We start from the raw sequence: 21038 nt of genomic DNA on the forward strand, positions 1-21038 counted from the left end.
GGTGTCTCACAGGGAGGTCACAGAGAGTTCAATGTTTCCTTTTTTTCTTTTCTTTTTGTGCTCGTCTGTCTCCTTTAGCTGAAAGGAGACGCTGCAGAATTCAAGCCACGTTACTCCAGCACAAAAAGAGATGTCAGAGCGAATCTTGTCAGAAGTTGTATTTTGGCTCCGAGAGTGGGTCAGAGTGAGTCCTGTAAAGCAAGACTGACACTTTTCTCCACGGTGGTGGTGTTTTCTTTTCACCGTGGCGTTGAGAGCTTGTTCAAGCTTTTAATGAGACAGCAACTATAAATGAGTGTAAACAAGTGTAGAGTGTAATGAATTATCATCTTACTGAGGCCTATTTTTAGCATGCAGCGAGTCTTTAAAGGAGAAGGACAAGTCACACAGTTGATCAAATGAAGTCACCTTTATTGCATCTTGTCAGAGAGAAACTAAATGTAGAAGCTGCGATGATGAGTTCATTTGAAATGGCTACAATGAGAAGATGAATGTTCTCTTCACGCTGAACTGTGCTCGAGCGTTTGCAGCTAATAAATGACTCGACTGATTTCAAATTAAAATTTCTAAGTGAAATTGTTATCTGATCTATTTAAGTGCCTCCTCCTTACAAAACAATGACAAGTAAACATTTGCATTATGGTGCATGTGGCTTAGAAATGGATTTTATAGTGACAACAACTTTTCTTCGGAAAGTGAAGATGAATTAAAAAAAGAAAAGTCTTAAAACCCTTACATTTACCTTACAATACAGCCTTTCAAAAACATTAGAGTCAAAGAGTTGGCTTGTCACTTGCCTTTAACAACACAGGTATGGAAAAGCGTGCAATATGAATTGGAAAATAGCTCCATGAATTTAAAATCGTAAGCAAACCCTTTACACCATCCAGCTAAGGAATGTACATAAATGTGCAAAGCAAAGAAATACATTTACAGATACTTGTAAATAATTTCTTAAATAATTCAAATTATAATTTCAACATAGGCTTGATTAGGAATGTACACCAGGGCAATTAATTAAGTCTGGTCTTTTTTTTTGTTCTTTTTCTTCTTTTTTTTGGAGTACACAAAAGAAAATCCAGCAGGACCTGTTTTGTCAGTTGTTGTAGTCGGTCCCCTCTAAGTGGTCAGGGATGGGCAGTCCCGTGAGGATAGTTAAACACCTGTTCCACACATTGAACACGGGGCAAACCGGCTGAGCGAAGGCGATGTCATAAGTATACAAGTGCTGAGAGCCGACGGCATCGTAAAAAGACAGGGATCCAGAGTCGTAGTCCAACAGTATGCCCAGACGCCGCAGGTGGGGCGATGGCTCGATAGGTATCTCCTTGCTGTTGTGACGCACCACCCACGAGTTGTTGCAGCGAGACAGTACCCAAGAGGCCGAGTTTTTGCCGATCCACTCGTGTTTCGGTGCCGACTTGTAGGCAATGCCCACTGCGAACCTGGAAACCAAAGAAAAGTCAAATGGAAGATTTCATAAATACTAGCATGCTTGTAAATATGAAACATTATTCATGATGAAATGAGCACGAGTAAAAGTCTACAACTATGCCAGAGATTTAGTGTAATCTCACTGAATCTAGCCAACAATAGTTGATACAGGTGAACCGACCCACAGTAACAGCCTTAGATCCAGATAAAATGATTTTTACCATGTGCTTCCTCCTATCAGAGCCTCCCAGTAATGGCGGCCACTGTCGATGTAGACATTTCCCGTGACGCCGTAGCTGCTGTGACTGGAGAAGCGGTCCTGACTGTGGCTCTTCTTGGATGATGTCTCGTCCCTCTCCACTGTCAGGTTGTCATGAGACACTCTCAACTTCCGATGTGCAGACTTTGGATCTAATTTGAATGGCTGACCTTAAAAAAAAAAAAAAATACAGTCCAGTAATTCAGCTTTTTCATCATTAATAATAACATGAAATTCTGTATAGGTACTGAATTTGATGTACTGTTTGTCTTGAGTTTCCCTGGTTCACTGCTGCGGTTTCCAGCCTGGTTTATGGCCTTCACTATGAAGATGTACTTTGTGCCACACTGGAGCCCGTGCACTGTGTAGTGATTCTGCTTGATGTTCGGTACAATCATCCAGCTATCAGCAGAGTTACATAAACCTGTAGTCCAGACAGAGACAGAGTGTGTCACAGACAAAGAACAAAACCAAGCTATTATCAAAACTTAGTGCCTCCTTCAGTGCTTTGAATCAAGATAGCACAGTGTAATTGTTTGCAATGTTTTAATCTACAGCTTCTATTTTGACTCATCAAATATATTCACATTACCCAGTCATCCACGCGTGCGCTAGAGCACTGAGCTGGATGAGAATAAATTGCTTGATCAAGCATGTTGTGACCTTGTTAGAGCAATCAATTCAAACAGGCTGCTGCTCATTTCAACCCTGAGATAATGTTGAACTTATGATGCGCATCTGGATGTAAATCTAGTCTGACTGAGCTGCTATTTTCTTTTCCATACAGACACTGCAAAAAAAAAAAGAAAAAAGAAAAAGAAATGCAGTGTATTTCTGTAACATCTCATTAAACATACAAGCCAGGAGGGCAGAGCTCTTTTCTCCTGCAGCTTCAATGCGATGTTATGTTTGGATATTGTTTAAAGCCTGCAAACAGTTTAAAGCCATTCTGTTGAAATCCGTTTCACATCCCTGCATCATATCCATGTTTTTTCACCACAAACATTATACAGCAGAGCAGAGACTTACTGACAACATTGGATTGGCTGGTAAAGATGGCGTACTGGAGTTCATATGATACAACAGCGAACTCGTCATCCGATGTCCAGTGGACTGTGATGGTGTCATATGAAGCCGTACACAATTCCTCGCGGATCACTGGTGGATTTGGCGCTACAGTGGGGAAAACAAAAGACAAATCTTCTTCAAAGAAATTCATGAAAGCTGTGTGGATGCTAGTTCCCCCACAACAACATAAGAAAAAAAAGATGAAAACTCACAACATGTAGTGGAGAACAGTGGTGGTAAACTCCACCATCCATTTGTGTTTTTTAATCCTGACAAGTGTAATTAAGCTCAGTAGAGGTTCCTCTAGCTATTATAGCTGCAGCTCCCATGCAGAGTTAACTTCACGCTGCACAACAGGCGCTAAGCATAAACAATCAAACCTGTTTCTTTCAGCTGAAAATAAATCTTAATTGCGCTCTTGCTTTGTTTGGCTTTTTAGGTTCTCATCACTCGCTAACAAGCACAGTTATGGCTGAAATATAAACTCCCTGTTGCTATCCATGCAAAAACCTTATACCTGTATGAATCCATAATCACAGGATAATGTGAGGAGACAGGTTCCAGGTGCACTGTTTGGATAAAGGAACCATACAACTAATCTGAAATAGTTATGATAAATCATTTGTAGTTTTCCTGCTAACTATTGAATATCATGTGTTTGATTCTCTACCATCACTCACCTGTGAGATAATCCAAACTTTCTAGCATTTTCTTCTCCCTCGTGAAGTCCAAGGCAAAACTATCAAACGTGTCATTCAGATTAATTTCTGGTAACAGGATTTGAGAGGACGCCGTTGCCATTGACACTCTGTAATAAACAAAAAGACACAAGATATGTGTGAGACTCTTATAGACGATGGGCTGTTTATCTTCGGCCTGTCAATGTTGCCTCACCTCTCACAGATATTTTTAGCCGTCTGAAGGAAGCGAGTGTGGTCCGTCTCCTTGAGGGTTTGGTCGGCCTGAGAGATGAGGGACGAGGACCTTTCGATGCACTGTTTACAGCTGGCTATCTGCTGGGCTAGCTTCCTCAGGCGTATAGACTGGGCACAAAATAGGACATGTTGATAGATGAAAAGCTCAGTAAATAAACCAACCAACGTATGACCTTCTGTATGAGGCGCCAACCTGCCAGATGGGTGATTTGATTTTACCCCACAAATTGCAAAATCCTTCTGGGGGAAAAAAAAAATCTGATTTACACCTTTGACAATTTGATCTTTGGGCTGTGTAACAATGTTGTAAAAGCTACGCTGGCACACGCGGTGTGTTTATGAAACATCGCTCGTAACTCTGTCACAGTAACCAGAGCCTCCCATCCCCCCACTGTGCTTCACTGGCTTAGAGCAACCTCGCAAGTTGACATGAGGCACGGGGTGAGGAAGGAAAGCGTCCCCCTCCAGAGACGATCATCACAGGAAGCAAGGCTGATCTTAACACTGACACTGAACGCAGCACAGCATGCCACTGCCTGTCTAATGGCATCTAACAGGGCGGAAAGGAAGCTAAAACAATTTATTGCACATTGGTATTGAATGTACATATTATATGACACTGTGCTGGACCTGCTCCAGAGCTGAAACAAGGGATGTGGTACTATAAAACAAAGGAATAACCCCTGCATACTAGGCAGACGCTCTGAGGTTTATCACAAACTGTGGAGCTCTAACTCATCACTGTGTCTTAAATACTAAAGTAAATTGGCCATCTTTATGTGTGCTGGTTGTTTAATGTAACCATGTGTTGAAACTGTTTGACCTTAACTTTATGTGCTGCCATTCTTGGCCAGTTCTCTCTTGCAAAAGAGATCTTGGATCTCAATGGGACAAACCTGGTTAAATAAAGGTTATAATAATAATAAACATACAAAGGATTTTTTTCACTGTTAGATGCAGCTTCAACATGTTTTTACATTTTAAAATGGAAAGACAATAAGTAATTCATCATTTTCAGGGTGTCACCTTCAATTTAGGCAATTGCATGCTGTAATTTAGTTTAATTTAATTTAATTTAAAATAATTTATTGCTCCTTCCTGGGTTATAAAATTGAAAAAACACTAAGATCTGTGAAGCACATTCACAACAAATTAGAAGAACTCAAATTAAAAACTTGTCAGTGAGCCTGGTAAACTCCATGACACAAGTGTGATGCTAATACTGTATATGAGAAGTATAAACTGGGGCTAATGTGTGATATGTTAAAATGCAAAAAACTGTGGTACAAAAAAAATCTGTCTTCAAATAATACAACCATGTGTTTCATCGCTCATGAATTCAGCTCCTCATCTGTAGGAATATCTATGTGTTTTATTTATAAGATCAAAAATTCAATGCCCTTGTTTTGAAGAGCAACAGGCTGTAGATGCATTTTCCCCCAACAACGCTGTATAATAAATGTGTTAAAGCTGACGTTGTGTAAGGACACCGCGTTCAGCCGCTGAGCTGTGAGCTCACTTGTCAGCTGTGCGGGGAGGCAATTATCAAGACATGCAAGGTGATAAACAAACAAAGGTTATCAGGACACAAAAGGTGATAAACAGTACCTTCCCCTCCTTTATCTTGGTGCCGATGATTTGTCTTCGCTGCTGTATGATATTAATCAGCAACTCGCACTCCTCAAGCAGCTTGTTTTCCTGCCGTGATGCATTTACCTAGACATGACACACAGTAAGTGCAGATAAGACACAGTCAATACAGGAACTCTCATTAATTCCCTTCCATTGCACAAAGCAAAGTTTGAGATCATTATAGCATGTGTAACTCGCATTGCAATCAATTTTATTCAAACCTGATGTGGTAAGAAAAACACATTAGAGTCTAATTCATGTCAGTTCATCTCACATTGGGCTTTTTTTTTATCCCACACACGTTTAATTAGAGCCACTGTAGAGAACATGTAATGACTTTGCAAAATTAGCATGTTTGATGCGATAGGGTAAAACCATTTAAGGTTACATGGTTTAGTATCACTAGAGCCATATATCATGACCATTGTGTATTTGATAAGCCATCTGTTTTCTATGTCTTTATGTGTAAATATTTGGCTCACACTTGATGTGAATATACTAAAAATGCACAGACACTGCAGATATTCTTGATCTATAGACTAACGAACACTTAATCTTGTTGACATGATGAAAAGCCACTCTGAGATACAGCGATTCATCATGGTGTTGATAATTTAATGAGTTGTTACACATGAAATGCCACAGAAGCTAAGAGACCCCCCCTGCCCCTCTCCGCCCCGCCTTCTCCTTCACACACACACACACACACACACACACACACACACACACACCTGAAAGGGAACAGATAAACAACCTCACCTCCACGTGTTGACAGGTTTGGATAAGTTTGCCCATCAGACTTTCCAACTCACTGGTCCTCTTGATGAGACTGCTGAGGTTGGAATCCAGGGCTTGCTGCAAAACAAAATTGAAAAGGAATATTTCATTACGCATGGATCCCCTCACCCCCATCACCCCCCCTCATACATGCACACACACACACACACACACACACACACACACACACACAAACACACACACACATGCGCGCCCAAAACATCAAACTGTAAACAGCTGAATAAATCTCAGAGGAGAGTTAGGTGAATGGGAACATAAGGACCATATCTGTAACGAGCACAGCAGAGGACACACAATGCTGCCGCTGGATGTGACTGGCCATGTTTGTGTGAAGCACCATCCCACACACACACACACAAAAACACACAAACACACACACACACCTCTCACCGCCATCCCCAATCCCAGTCCTCCCGGTGTGCCAAAGATCCCATCATACTGCCTGCTGAGGCCATGGAGCTTAGCAGAGCATCTGCCAGTGATTTGGACAACTAAACCCCGCCTGTGTTAATCACTGACTCAGATCAAAGGCTTATGTTTCAAACTTAATCCCTCTCTGTAATTGGGCAGTATGATGACTGTGTACTACGGTGGTGCAAAATGTCTTTTGATATTTTGAGCATTATTCCTTTCACAATAAAAGATGAAAGCACAATGATATTATGGGGTCAATCAATGATTGAATATTAGAATAAAACTTTAGTCGCACCTGAAGTGGAAACAGAGACGCAGAACACTGAAAGTAATTTGACAGATGTTTTAATTCAAACACTACAACATAAAAATAAATTAAAAATCTATTAGTATTTTGTGCTGCCTTAAAGCAGATATCAGCTTCACGGCCGTTTCGGCTAATGCTGCGTTCAAGGCAGGCTTTTGAAACCGTAAGTTACAGCTTCAAGTCACAACTACGACTTGGTAGCGTTCCAGGTAACCCGTAGCTCGTGTTTTTACCATCCTGTTGTCTGTGAAAGTTCCCTATAACGGCCACTCGTAACTTCCGACCCGTGAACTCGTACCAGATCGAACTGGTATGACTTCACAGGAAGGAAAAACACAAAGTACGAGTTTCTTTGAACGCACCATGAGTTAGCAGCCCCCGCCCTTGTCAGGCATCAATTGGTCCTCGTGCTACGTCACCACATTCACGCGCATCCCTTGGCTGCACACACAGCCCTTCATGCCGTTCTCTCTCCTCATTGGATAACACTTGTATCCCACAAGGAAAATTTTCTCCTCGGGTTACAGCAGAGCAGAGTGACGGAGAGACTCGTGTTTAGGCTGAAATACTTCATGTAAGTGATTGCTGACGGAAAATAGGACTATTTAGGACTTATATTAACAAAAACATTCCACTGATATCTGCTTTAAGAATCCTAGATTTTCTAGACTGGAGCAGATAAAAGCAGAAAAATACTCATTTTAATCTATTATTGAAAGTCTTAAATAATATATGTGAATTGATTTGCGACTTTAAAGGATTAATGTCAGAGAGGGATTTTAGATTCACTTCATCTCCATATGTTGAAAGTGCAAACATTATAAAACTTTTTTTCCCTTCAAAAGAAAACATCTCAAAAATCCCATAAAACTGATGCAATTTTTAGTTCAGCTAATGTAATTTTGAACATCGTCCAAGTTGTTTTCCTTTTCTCAGAAAGGAAAAACTGCAAATAGTCAAAGAACAAACAGGTAAGAGAGACCTGCAAAGCTTTAAAGACCATTTTCAGCTTCAATGTTTCGCATTGTGATTTTATAAGGTGTGTGCGTCACTGTCTACTGAAAATAGCAGAGATCTTATTTTACTGCTCTCAAAAATATTCATTATTTATACGGAGGAGAAGGCGATGAAAGCCATCTCAGATCCTGAGCTGCAGGTAAAGGTGAGGCAGGTTCAAAAACTTCCACAATGGACACATGAAACACAACGGTGATAAAACTGAGGTTGAATGTGGACAAAGGTATGCACATCAAAGTCTCATTGTTTTTCTGTTGTTTGATGATGAGTATCAAATGAACAAAAGGAGAGACAACAGAGAGCGGGAGAGACAAATGTTAAAGACAAAAGAGCGTGAGAGACAGAGTGTGTTCACCTCTCTCATTCTGCTACACTGGTTTTCTCAGAGCGCCTAAAAATCTGGCTTCTCCTGCAACTTTAATACTCCTCATGTGTTTGGACAGCTCTCCCTAATGGAAGTCTCTTTCCTAAAATCATTTAAAGCTGATGAGAGGAAAGAATAGCTGCTTCCTTTTGTATGCGAATGCTTCTGGTCCCATACCTTTGCTTTGGCCAGTCTCTCTTCCTTCCTCCCACAGTCCTGACAGGTCACTGTCAGGACCTGGGAGTTTTATCCTGTGTCAACATTTGAAATTGTATCCATTGTGAGTGGTTGTCGCTTTATCCTGTGAACACCACAGGTCCTGAGACACATGAGCGTTTAAGCTTTCAGTGAATTTCACAAACACATCACAGTGTAGACGGACCAGCAGCCCTATTCTGCTGCATTACAGTCCAGTATCCGGTAACTATAAGGTCAACAAACTGTGCATTAAAGGCCCAATCACTTTTTTTTACATTCATACAGAGAAGTCTGTTTGAGATCTTTTCTCATTAACATTTTAAATACAAGAGTTTTGTATACATATTGCATTGTACTGTATATGAGCTACAAAAGACTGAGCTGTGCCTACTGTACATAATAATAATACATAATACAACTTAAATATACTGTATATTGCTGTACATGCTGATTTTTATTCAACATTAATATAATATCATAGTGAATGTGAGTGTTTTGTGCTTAGATGTATAAACAGGGAAACCACACTTGCGAGTCATGGTGACCTGGTTTTTCTTCTCCCGAACACTCAGTGGGCAAAAAGATTCCTCCCTTTTGCCCAGTGCATGATGGGATATGCTACAGTGACTCCTCTGACCCCAAGTGGGAATACATTTAAATAATATAAATAATGGATGATGGATAGATAATAACAGATAGAAGACCAGACCAGGGGTCATGTCATATAACACCACAAACCAGAGTGAAGAAATGATTGCATTATACATGCACAGACACACACAGACACACACTCGTGCCTTTACACTGCCACAGTATCCCTTTGTGAGAGGTTTTTGAGAGAGATGTGAGGAACTGTGGCTGTAAACATATGTTTGGAGAAACCAACAACTATGAACAAGCTCAGCTGCGTGCCACCTGGGTCCTGCCCATGAGAGAAAAACAATTTCTCTCCAAGATGGGAACGGTGCGGTTTCCTCTGTCACTCGAGGCCTCTAACAATGCAGCTATCGAACAATAATGTAATATGTGGTCAACGAAACACAAAAACAAAATCAAAGCAGGAATTAGTAGTATAATATCCCTCTATAAAGATTATATCAAGCAGCTGAGGATATTATAGAGCAGAGGAAGAAGATCACAGCTTGAAAGTCTATCAGAAGATAAGATAAAAGGACTCTAGTCATCTCAAACTGTCTTTTACCACTGGGACAATGTGCTTATTAAAAAGGGACTGTACATTAAGTGCTACATCAAACAATGGTGACACAAAGCGGAATATTGCAGCTGTCACCTTGGTAACCACCAAGGCTACATTTTCATCTCCTATTACTTTGTTGCATTAAGTGCCAGATGTATTTCACTAATTCAGTTTTTCTATGGAGGAACTAAATGTGGTATGACCCCTTTAAAGAAGAAAGTAGCAATCAGGTTGAGGTTGTTCCATAGCATTTATATCTGTCCCTGAATGTGTAATTAAAAGAAATGATGCTGATCACCTGGTCTGCCTCCTGGTGTGAATGATCACGCCCCACACAGAGAAAGCGGCCAGAAGATTTCTGCACAATGACAGCATGGTCAGACAAAGCAGACATGTTAAGACCGGTCCACTGAACTATCTCAGCAAAATGTTGTAAAAAAAAAAAAAAAAGAAAGAAAGAAAGAAAGAAAATAAAATCCCAGTCCCACCTTGACCAAGCATTGTGAAACAGAGGAACAGGCACAAAAGGGGGGTTTTGGAGTGTTACTTGTGATACAGTAAACATTCCCGCTGTGAGTCATGCTGTGAGTGGTTGTGAAGAAAAAGGAGGACCATCGTTTTTTATTCTTATTTCATGCAGTCTATGCCGTGCACAGTTCTACAGATAAACTTTCACTTGAAAAGCTCAATCCAGCTGAGTTGAAGACTTGCTCCCAAATTAAAACAGCAGATATTTTGCTTGTGTACAGCTAAATTGCTATTTCATGTTTTCAGGCTTGAAAGTAAAGCTTCACCGCATGATTGCCTTAGTTAGTGGCTATATAAAATGATCCCATGAGGCTGCAGGAGCCACAGTACAGACTGAGTGTGTTGGCAAAACACTAACCTAATACTGTAAGTCAGATTCTCTTATACGAGAAGCTCATTCTACTCTGTAATGGAAGGAATGCCGCCGAGCCACCTTTATATGCTCTAGCAAACAGCATCTTCTCATGTCTTATTGATGTCAGCCCATCTGCTGAAAGTGAACAGCTTCACTTAACCTAAAACTGTGAAAGCAGTCTCTTGCATTGGGGTGTCATTACATTTCAGACTGGTACAGAGAAAGAGAGAGTTTCCAGCTCACTTGACTGTGTGTTCTATTCATGCAATGTATATTTAATACAAAGGCATTTCTTATGATAAAGTTGGTCTCAAAGAATAAGTTGGGGAAAATATTCATTATTCATATTATGGTCAACGTGATCTTGTGAATAGACCATGACTGAAGCCCATCAATTTATATTTCTATTGACAACACACATCTTTAACAAGTCATGATTATCTTGTTTCCTGTATTAAAAGAGGGAAACAGCGTGTTAAAACAGCTGGACAATGTGCTGTGGGTAAATGTAACTTAAAACGGGAGTATATCGTGCATTTGTTTGGGGACTATTTTCAGTCACGGGTTTGGCATGCTGATGAGTATTTATGGTAGAAAGACGGTTTATGTGGGATTGACTGAAAATAAACTACACTCTCCATTTTCATTGTAATGAAGGAACATGTCACCCAGTGCAATGGTGTGACTCATTTATGTGGGTTTCACACAACAATGGAAGTCTATGGAACACAGAGGAATCAGCTATATCAGGCTCAAGCTAGATTAACTATCGGTTTTGGCCTTTTCATGGGAAATTTCTTTGACAATAGGAAAAATATAGAACATCACCAGACACAAACACTGATGTAAAATACAACTGAGTTAGTGAGGAAGTCATTTTGCTGTGTTCATAATATGTTCTATTTGGATTTGCTCAAATTCAAGCCATGCTTCACATTTGAATTGCAACAGTAAAGAGCGTTTGAGAGAGATGAAGCTAATTTTCTGTGATATTATTCAGTACAAAGTTGTTCTATGTTTCAAGTTTGCATTATTTGCTTTTCACTTCCATGTAATTACATCAAATATTTCTTATAAATCTGATTCAGTACCACAGTTCTACAGTGAAAAGCATTACGAAAATATATATTGCGAATCACAGTCGAAACCAAACACATAGAGTTTTTGTTTACCTTGGTGTCTGCACTAGCCTGTGCAATATTAAGATCCAGCAGCTTACAAGCACTTACATCTTTTATAAAATGGGAATTCAACACTTTTGCTTGCAGGTGCGAGTCTGTCATGCTGTGATTCTGTATGAGCAGAAAATAGGTACTGTGCAAATGTATCTGAGGGTAAATATGGCAAGAACGGTGAGTCAAAGATCCCAGAGCATTCCTCAAACTACACATCATTTCTTACCTTGAGTTTGTCATATCGGTCACTGAGGGCTGCCACTTGGTGGTCTCGGTGTCGGCCAACCAGCTTACACAACGCACAGATCAACTGCTCATCTGTCACACAGTACATGTTGACCTTCTCGTCCTCGTGCTCCAGACACATTAGCCCTCGCAGATGGGAGTCCAGCAAGGGTTCGATTAGTCTGTGGCCCGTGAAGGGCTTCTTGTTGGGGTGGGTGGCCTTCAGACATTCGTCGCAGTATGACACCTCGCAGGTGACGCAGGTCTTCACGGCATCCTGGGGAGGGTCCTGCTCGCAGAACTGACACTGCACCCGCTCGCCGGGAGATGTCATGGCTTTGCTGTTGGGGACGGCTCGCTCGCGGCGGGTCTCGTTGGGGGAGTTGGGTCCGCTCAGTGAAGCTTTCTGATAGCGGTCGATGATGTTCTGCAATGTGACGTTGCGTTTGAGTCCCTCTAGGCCCCTCTGGTTGAGGGTGATGACATAGCGACAGGTCGGGCACTGAAAGGCACTGATGGACTGAATTGGCTCGCTGGGGGTGCAGTGGGAGACCAGGATGCGATGAGCACAGTTGAAACAAAGGCTGTGAGCGCAGGGCAAGAGCAGCGGGTCCTCAAAGAGCTCCAGACAGATTGGGCAGGTCAGCTCAGACTCCAGTGTTTCCATTTTCAGGCAAAACAAAGAGGGGACGTCTGCGAAATCCAGGGAAGCTGATCAGCTATCTGTGAAAATTATTTAAAAAAAAATGAATGAGAAAACAGTGAAAACACTCTAAACGTTGGCCTTGCATCCCGACCAGAAGAGCTGAAGTGATTTCCTGATTAACAGTCCATACACAGAGTATGAATCTGCAAACTAATATACTAATAATCAAATTTTACATTTGTTTCAGCTTCACAAAAGTCATCACTTCACTCATGAAAGTTATTGTTATTCCAGCTCTGATGTCCAGGTTTAGATAAGAGGCTTCCGTGAGAAAACATAAATAAAACAGACATCATGCATATTCTGTCTGTGTTATCAACTGCTTTGGAAAATAAAAACAAAATCAAAATTATTCATCTCTATCTTGAGTCATTGGATTTCCATTGCAAACCAAATGTGAAATATGAATATAAATGTTATGTAAATACTTGTTACACATATCTGATTATGGAAATGAAGCAAATTGGAGAAATAAAAACGAACAAGCAGGAGAATGCTAAAAAAAAACCCCGACAACAAAGCAACAACAACAACAAAAAAAACACGTGTTTGCATATAATGCATACATCAGAAGTGAGCGTGTATAGTCGATTTAGCTGAACTTACAACTTCAAGAATGCAGCGGCAGCTCATTTTAATTTGGCACAGGAATAGTCTAGCCTGTCCCCATGTGTTCCTCTCTATACTGTAGCCCGCAGGCCAGCAGGCCAGCGAGGACTGACAGCTCAGCCAAGCAGAAGTCTATTGGCCTGCTTGCTGATGGCTGGGGCTCCACACTATCACAGACACTAAGCCTTTGTTCCCGGCCAGTCAGACACCCCAGCTGCGAGTGGACACACTGTGCTCACAGCGTCTCTCGATGTGAACTCTCTACCTCCACTCATTATGTGTGAAGAAGGCAAAAGCTCATTATCAGGACAGTCGGACACAAGTAGCCTTTTGAAGTTGTGAGGATACAGCAATTACCTCGGAGCTACAGACCTGGGTTTGTTCTTTCCATTCTATTCAAATCCTCACAGGCACCCAGCTATCCCACTGTACAGTAGAAAACAAGAGGCGATTGTTGCACTTGTCTCCAGTGACTGTGATGCATCTGTGGGCCTTTGTGCTTCTGCTATTTGGTTCTTTAAACACAAAGTGGAGAATGCAAGTGTCTAGAAGTTATTATAGAGGATCAAAGACAACCTCCTAACTGTTCAGTACCCTCACTCTTGGACAAAACATGTTGAAAATCAAGCTTTTGGTATTTTATTATTAATTAACTCTTTAACATTTCAGTTTAATTTTACTGTAACACTGTAACTACTGTACTGTAAGTCTGTGGTGAATGATGAAGAATAAGTCTTGACTTGTGTGTTTAAGCAGCCTGAAATCAAACGGAATAACTTGTTCAGCATGTTGTAATTTTCTGTAACAAGATGTTACTCAAAAACACGAGGCAGCATCACATCACTCCTAGCAGAGCTAAAACACAGTGGCTCCTGCATTTGCACAAGTCTCAGGGAAAGTTCACTCAGGCCGTCCTGAGCACAAAGTGAAAAAAATAGCTTTGTATGACAAACACAATGCAAAGACGATACCCTCTGATGTCATCACCTGTGATATAACATATCCTCAACGTTACAAAAAGCTTGTAAAATAACACTGTCCCACAAAGAGCCACCGCGAGCAGCGAAACAGCCCCGAGTATGTTACGCACTCCTGAAAGCTCTCCCATTCATACACGGTTTACTTTACCCACCGATGGATTTCGCCCCACTTTGCACAGCCGAGACATTTCTGCTGAAGGAAAACTTCTGACCTGAATCATGAAAATATATTTATGACAACAAATGCACAGGCCGTAAACCCCTGCATGCTTGTGGAGAGCAGGGCATCCGGACGGCACGAGTCAGTCTTCGCAGCCCCAGTAATCCTGCAGCAGAGCTGTCATTAAGGCAAGAGATTGAGCAAGAGGTAGCAGCAAGCACAACAGGAAAAGTTGCCCGACAATTCCAGGAAAGCCAGCTCCACCTACAGCTGGAGCGCTGGCCAGTATACTGGAAGAAGAGAGAGAGAGAGCGGACAACAGTGTGAGAGAGAGCAAGAGAGAGAGCAAGAGAGAGAGGGAGAGGGAGAGGCTGAGAACTGTGCAGAGCCCCAGCCAATGTCCTCACAGGCAGGTTAGTGTCCTCTCAGCCCGGGCCATTCAGAAATTCAACGCGTCAAGATCAGTTTCAGGTTTCCTTGTGTGGCCATCCCTTCTGATTCTAGCAGCACAATGGAGGGGAATGAGACTTCTCTTGGCTGGGCCATTGGGGGATTCAAGGAAAGAAAAGGCTGAAGACACAAGCACAGATGAGAGACAGCCTGAGAGGCAGCAGGAGTCATCTGGAACGTGAGACAGAGGTCTGCAACCCCCCCTCAGCATCCAAGGGGTGAATTACATCACGGTCTTGTTGTTGTCTGTCCCTCAAGAGGCTTATGGAGTGCAGTACACACCATGAGCGCTACGGTTCAACCTCCACTAAAGCGTCCACTTAGACAGATAAGACTACAAATAAAGACAGGGGGCTACATAACATCATCTGCTACACACAACTCTGTCCCAGTCGGCCCTCACGTGGAAATCTCCGAGGTGCCATCTGCCTACCATGTGCCTCCGCTTCCAGACACACCCCCACTGTGCACCATTTGAATTCTCCTGTCATTCAAAGGAGTCCCCAGAGTGACCGTCCTCTCCGAGAGGCAGATACACACTGTAAACATTAAAGGCACGCTAAGTTCAAACAAAGCGATGGGTGTGAGCTACATTGCTCGGGAGATGCTCATGGGAATGCGACTGGCATTCCCCAGGTTTCTTCTATATTCCCTCCAACTGGGACAAAATGTGGTATAATGAGATCAGCGGGGAGGATGTTTTCATTCAATTAAGGGGAAACAGTAAGAGAGAGATTTCCAAATAGCATATAACAGCAGCTTATTCTTTATCTCCTCTGCTCACTTCTGTTTTTTGTACTTAAAAGTATTTACAAGACAAGACTACAGCGAGATTTGACATTTGGTGAAGCTGTTTGATGAGACAGAAAGCTGTGGTGCATATGTCCATGTAATACTAAAGTTTAAAAGTAAGGCATAGTTTTTTTTTTCTTATTAGTTGCATATTTTACATACAGTACCTCAGAACTGGTAGTCATGCACTCTTAGTATCACTATTCTTGAATATAGCTTCAGTTACAAAGGTTAAGATGAATGACCAGACAGATTAACAATTCATTTCACTCGGCTACACCGGCCATAAAGATGAGAAAATGACAAAAGCTATGGAATGATATATAATAATACTAACCATAACTTTGAATTTAGAGCAAAGCTGAGAATATCCATGATTTACTTTAACAGCTCTGTTTGCTATGGGCAAAGAGTTTGAGGAATTTAATGCAGAGTTGAATGCAGACAGGTGTGTGACAGATGTGAGGCACTTCACTGCGAGGCCTTTTGTCAACTGACGAACTTGAGCACTAACTTCACGTTTGGGGTTTTATTTGATTAGGAAATAATGGGTCATTTAGAGATGAAACAATTACATGTCTCAGATAGGAGGACAATTTCCTGCTCAAGCACTTTCTAATCCTTTTGGTTATGGTCTTTTATCACCCTTAATGATGGCTCTGAACCATGTATTCAGCAACTGAAAGACTGTGATTGCTCTTTGTCTTCTTTCCTGGGGCAGACACCTAACATATTTATCTGTAATCCTGTCTTTGCAGCGTAACTGTGACCAATGTGTGGCCTGTTGCTGCTCCCTAAAGCAGCCGGCTCAGCATCAGCAGCACACTCAGGCCTTAATGTGATTTACAGCTGTAGCAGCACAAGCCAGCTGATTAGACTGACAAATCTACCTGATCTGCAGCTGCACACATTACCGAGATTAGCCTCATGCAGCCTCGCCCCAGACTTACATCCATTATTGTTGTTATTCAAATGATTATGGAGGGGGAAGTTAATTTCAAATCAAAAGATTTGGGTTAGTGGATGTAGTTAGTTATGTAAGTTATCTGTCAGAAAGGATTACACTGGGAAGAATGGCAGTGTCAGAAGTTGTTGCTGCTGCTGTGCACTCATTTGGCAAACTGGTGCTAACTCACATTAAACTGTAATGAAAGCAAGAAATCGAGGCTTGAGCTTTCCTTCCCCCAGTGGACACCATGTTTTATAATGAAGCTCCACATAAAGACTAACAGAGGGCCAAAAATCTGTAGCTACTGTCTAATTTAGGGTCTAATGACTGTCAGACTAAGAGTTGGAAATAGAGGTCTAACAGGTCAAGCTCAACTTTCTTTTTGTTGCCTTTCTTTCCTCTGTCCGCTCACTGTCTGTGCTGTAGGCCTGCAGGTCATCGTGGTCGGCATCAGAAGTTGCACCAAAGTCTCATTTCCTCTCCGCGGCTTGGCAGGTGGCATCATCGGGAAAACACTGTATCCTTTCCACGACCACAGGAACTGCACACAAAGTGACTTTCCAAGCATGTGGCTGCCGCCTACTGTTCAGCAGTCCACTCTCTCTCCCACACACACACTAGGAGTGTCTGTCTCACACACACACAGACTGTGTAAAAACTACCGAGGAGGAGCTGTTTGTGTTTGTCTCAACGCATAGCCAACATTAGTTAGTTTTCCAGCCTGTTTTCTCTGCGCCTCTTCGTGTGGATAAACAAGTTAGACGTCACACAACAACAACGACGCCTAATGTGAAGCGACAGTCAAAGCGCGACACCGTGTGGCCGGTGTATGAACTGCAGCCAACATGTTTATCCATGCAGAGAGGTGATCCTTCTTATCCATGAAAAATGCCTCTATTAAACTGTGACATTTTACACTTGTAATTGAAAAATTATCTACAGTCAACAACTTTAATCTAATTATATATTTTCTCCATATTCATCTCAATTCTACAGGTAAACAAATGACCACAACAAGAGTGATAATAATATGCCATTATTACTCATAAATTTGCCCTCTGATTAATCTCACCTCACCCAAAACCAATGCCATGGTTCTTTATGAAAGACCACATTATGTTGCCATGGTGACAGCTCAATATCTAGAAGTGATCAAAGGCTGCGCACTCGGGTGGGAAGATGTCTAACATTCCTGCTCGCAGGAACAAGATAAGTTACTAATTAATAAGGGGAGCCATGGAGCCAACTGCAATGTTCCACTTTTACTCTTCATTACCTCCACGTAAACAAGACACCTATGTGCTTTAATGTACGAGGTCCTGTCACAAACTGTGTCCAGAAGTGTTGCCAGAGCATGTGTGGATGTAGCAGGGTGAGAACATGTCTTTATCTTCTTTATCTTATCAGTGAATGAAATAGTGGGTTTTTTTTCTTTCTGCTGTCGAGTTACACACGAAGGGCTGGGTTTTATCTCCCCCAGTGCTGCAGTGGATCTCAGAAGAAAGTTTGAGTAAAGGTAATAAAAAAAAGTTTTACGATCAAACAAGGGAAAGTGAAGCTTATTGTAACTGTACATCCAGGAATAATACTGCAAGGTCCACTCCTGTGATTGCTCTAACAAATTATATTATATTCCTTTAGTCAGAGCCCAAAGCATACACTGAGCGGCTGCTTTCATACTGGATAACTACTCCTACTCCCTCTGATGCTTTTTTTAAAATCACATAACTCCCCCTCGGCCCTCTCACTTAGTCATCTTATCCCTCCAGTATTATCCACAGCTAAAAACACTGAGGATTCTGTGAGCACAACAAGGCCAAACAACATCAGCTCTCGCACAGAGCGCTACCTGGAGGCTTTGGAAATATATGATGACTCACTGTTTTGACAGCAAAACACAGAGGCACAGTAACATAAAAATGCAGACTGAATCAAGAATGACCCTCTGACTTACCCGCCACATGATTACATCCATATACAGGCAAGAGAGGAAAGAGCCACCCTTTTAAAGTAAATCAGTGCTGATGTTTGGGGCTCTGCACAGTTAATCCACTGCAGTGGTCAGAACTTTGAGAGAAGTGACTCCTCTCTCCCACTCTCTGTGAGTTTCTGACCCTCTAACCCTGTTCTCTAAGTCCAATGAAAATCAGCAGGCGGATCGAAACTTTCCACCCTTCTCTCTTCTCTCGCTGAGAACTGTACAGGTCCCATCCAGACAGTGGGCTGCAAATTGTTGCATTAGCCAATCGTACGTGAGGGGGCAGGACTTTGTGTGCTGGTTTGGTCTATCACTCAGGGCTATCAGAGCATGGAGTGTTGCCCATTACTTTCAACAAAGCTTTTTTTGTCATCCTCTAAACAGACATCTTCCAAAGAGCTGGGCTGCACACCACAAAAACAATCAGTGCATTAAAAACACATTCTCTTCCCTTGCTATTTGCATAATTGGTAAAGATGACAATCACAAGAAATATCAAACATATTCAGGCCAAGTCTGAACTGTTTTGCATTTCCCATCAACAAAAGTAGGTTAGATTATTGTAGTTGGAAACGTGTTTCATGCTCAAGGCAAAATTCAATAGAGCCAAATGAAGTAGTGCATAAGCAAACACAGGAATCAATGATGATTAATATTCCCAACAAAGGACAAGAGAGATGCTTTGTCAGTGGCCCAGTGGAGGTACGTTCACAGAGAAGCCTATGTTTGACCAACACAGCAGCGTCTGTATGGACAGTTGGCACGTTCGTTAACACAACTGTTGATGTGATAAAACTCAAGTTACCCTCTTATCAAATGCTACAGCAACAGTAGTCTTCAAAATGGTCGCACTCTTCTTGTTTTTTCCACGTGAACACAGTCACTGAAATGGAAACACACAGGAATGCACTGTGGTTGCCACAGCTGACTTAGATAGTGTTGAAAGTTGTCTCGGACAGTTGGCATCTGTTCGCCAGTCTTTTGGCTGCGTGGAAAATGTTCTCAAACCTTGACTGGCTGACACAGTTGGCATTTAAACGATGATGCTGATTGATCATGTAAAAATGAGATGTATTTTCACAGCTGTGGGTCTTGGATCTGCATGCAGCACTGTTTATCTGTGGGGGCTGAGGTTTGTAGTTCAGCTACCTGAGACGACCTTATCAGCCGCGTCAAGTCAGTGTTTTTGATCTGGTATCTCCGTGCGAGGCAGGTGTTTATGTTTCTTGGTAAAACCACAGGATACAAGGCACAGATTGATTTAAATTAGTGGAAACTCAGAGCCCCTGCCAGGAGACCTGCAGGGCTCAATAAGGTATGAAAAGAAAGGTGAGAGACAATGACAATAATTTATACGTTGAGGTTGATCAGATAATGGCTTGACAAGTAACATTAAAACATTAACATCTTTGTAATTGCATGAGAATCAGTGTAAAATTCAATTATACCAGCAGTACTGTAAGTAGCCTACATGATGTGCAGTGTGAAAACACAACACAACACAATTAAGCTGAAAACAATAAATCAATTTGTTTGCAAAGCAACTGCAACTGAAATTCTGAATTGTTTTTTCATTGTGATCTCCTCTTCTCTGTAAATCCAGGAATATTTGACTAAATTTCAAACTTGTAGACATAAAAGAATGCAGAATCCTGCAAAAGCACGTTTATTTCAGTGCCCCCCAAAAACTTTCTCAAAGCTCAACTTTACACTCCAAAAGAGACTTAAAGGAAGCTTTAACGTGTCGCCCCCTGGAAAAGCATACCATCCCTTACCTCACAGTCTGTTAGTCAGTCAACCAGACAGTCCATAGTCCAGGTGACAGATGTATATAGAAATAAAGCCCAGGAAGAGATTTTTCTCAAAACACAGCTTTCCTCTGAAGCCTCCCTTTAGCTCCCACTCTCTGGGCTGTGCTGCTCCGTCTGTCTCACCGCTATCTCTGAAATTCTCTTCACACAGCTTCTTCTTCTCTAATCCTCTCTTAAGGAAGCCAAAACTGCTCCAAATGGTTCAACCAGGCGCCCGACTTCTCAGGCTTTTCCCTCTTTGTATTATTTTGTTGGCTGGGATCATTAACTTAGTCCCATGAGAACATAAGGAGGTAAATAACCCCCCCACCCCCCCACCCCACCCCCACACCCCTCCCTCCTCTTTCCTGTGGGAGGCTGTCAATCACATCTGATGATGAGGTGGCGAGGGTGGCGAGGGGCGGAGGGCTTTTATCCGCCAAGGAGGGGCTTCTGATTGGCCACTGGGGAACAGAGGTGCGCTGCATGACAAATGGGAGCACCAGGATGGATGGGCCTGAAGAGATGCTCAGCTGAGGTTATGTGCACATTTATAATAGACCTTTATGCAGCTCGCTCATTTGCATGATGCTCAAAAGAAAATAAAGTGACGGACGTGAATGAGTAATCAAAGCCAATATGGAAAGAGTCCTATTTTACACAGCTGGATTCAAGGACATGTCATTTATGCCCTACATGACTAACTAGGTAAATGTG

At 41.9% G+C, this 21038-nt stretch overlaps 1 protein-coding gene across 3 annotated transcripts; it reads right to left on the minus strand.

Annotated features, from left to right (window-relative positions):
• Window positions 1-421: 421 nt before the first annotated feature.
• On the minus strand, window positions 422-20447 carry mid1 (midline 1). Of its 3 annotated transcripts, none has more exons than XM_083996635.1 (10): window positions 20307-20447; window positions 11909-12630; window positions 6088-6183; window positions 5305-5412; window positions 3656-3804; window positions 3442-3569; window positions 2723-2866; window positions 1956-2117; window positions 1656-1863; window positions 422-1445 (listed from the first exon to the last, which is right to left on the minus strand). In XM_083996635.1, the coding sequence occupies exons 2-10, from the start codon at window positions 12572-12574 to the stop codon at window positions 1097-1099; spliced, it is 2010 nt and encodes a 669-aa protein (XP_083852761.1). In that variant the 5' UTR covers window positions 12575-12630; window positions 20307-20447; the 3' UTR covers window positions 422-1096. The 3 variants fall into 3 exon arrangements, with proteins under 3 accessions (XP_083852761.1, XP_083852759.1, XP_083852760.1); XM_083996633.1 differs by lacking the exon at window positions 20307-20447 and adding an exon at window positions 18508-18725; XM_083996634.1 differs by lacking the exon at window positions 20307-20447 and adding an exon at window positions 14355-14532.
• Window positions 20448-21038: the final 591 nt, after the last annotated feature.

This window comes from Trachurus trachurus, assembly GCF_905171665.1.
Source record: "Trachurus trachurus genome assembly, chromosome: 21".
NCBI classification, from domain to species: Eukaryota; Metazoa; Chordata; class Actinopteri; order Carangiformes; family Carangidae; genus Trachurus; species Trachurus trachurus.

Coding starts and splice junctions, on each gene's coding strand:
- mid1 (XM_083996635.1), bottom strand. CDS start 12,574: ATGGAAACACTGGAGTCTGAGCTGACCTGCCCAATCTGTCTGGAGCTC. Junction 6,184..11,908: donor ACCGATATGACAAACTCAAG/GTAAGAAATGAT, acceptor TTTGTTTTGCAG/CAAGCCCTGGATTCCAACCT. Junction 2,118..2,722: donor CAGCCAATCCAATGTTGTCA/GTAAGTCTCTGC, acceptor TCTGGACTACAG/GTTTATGTAACTCTGCTGAT.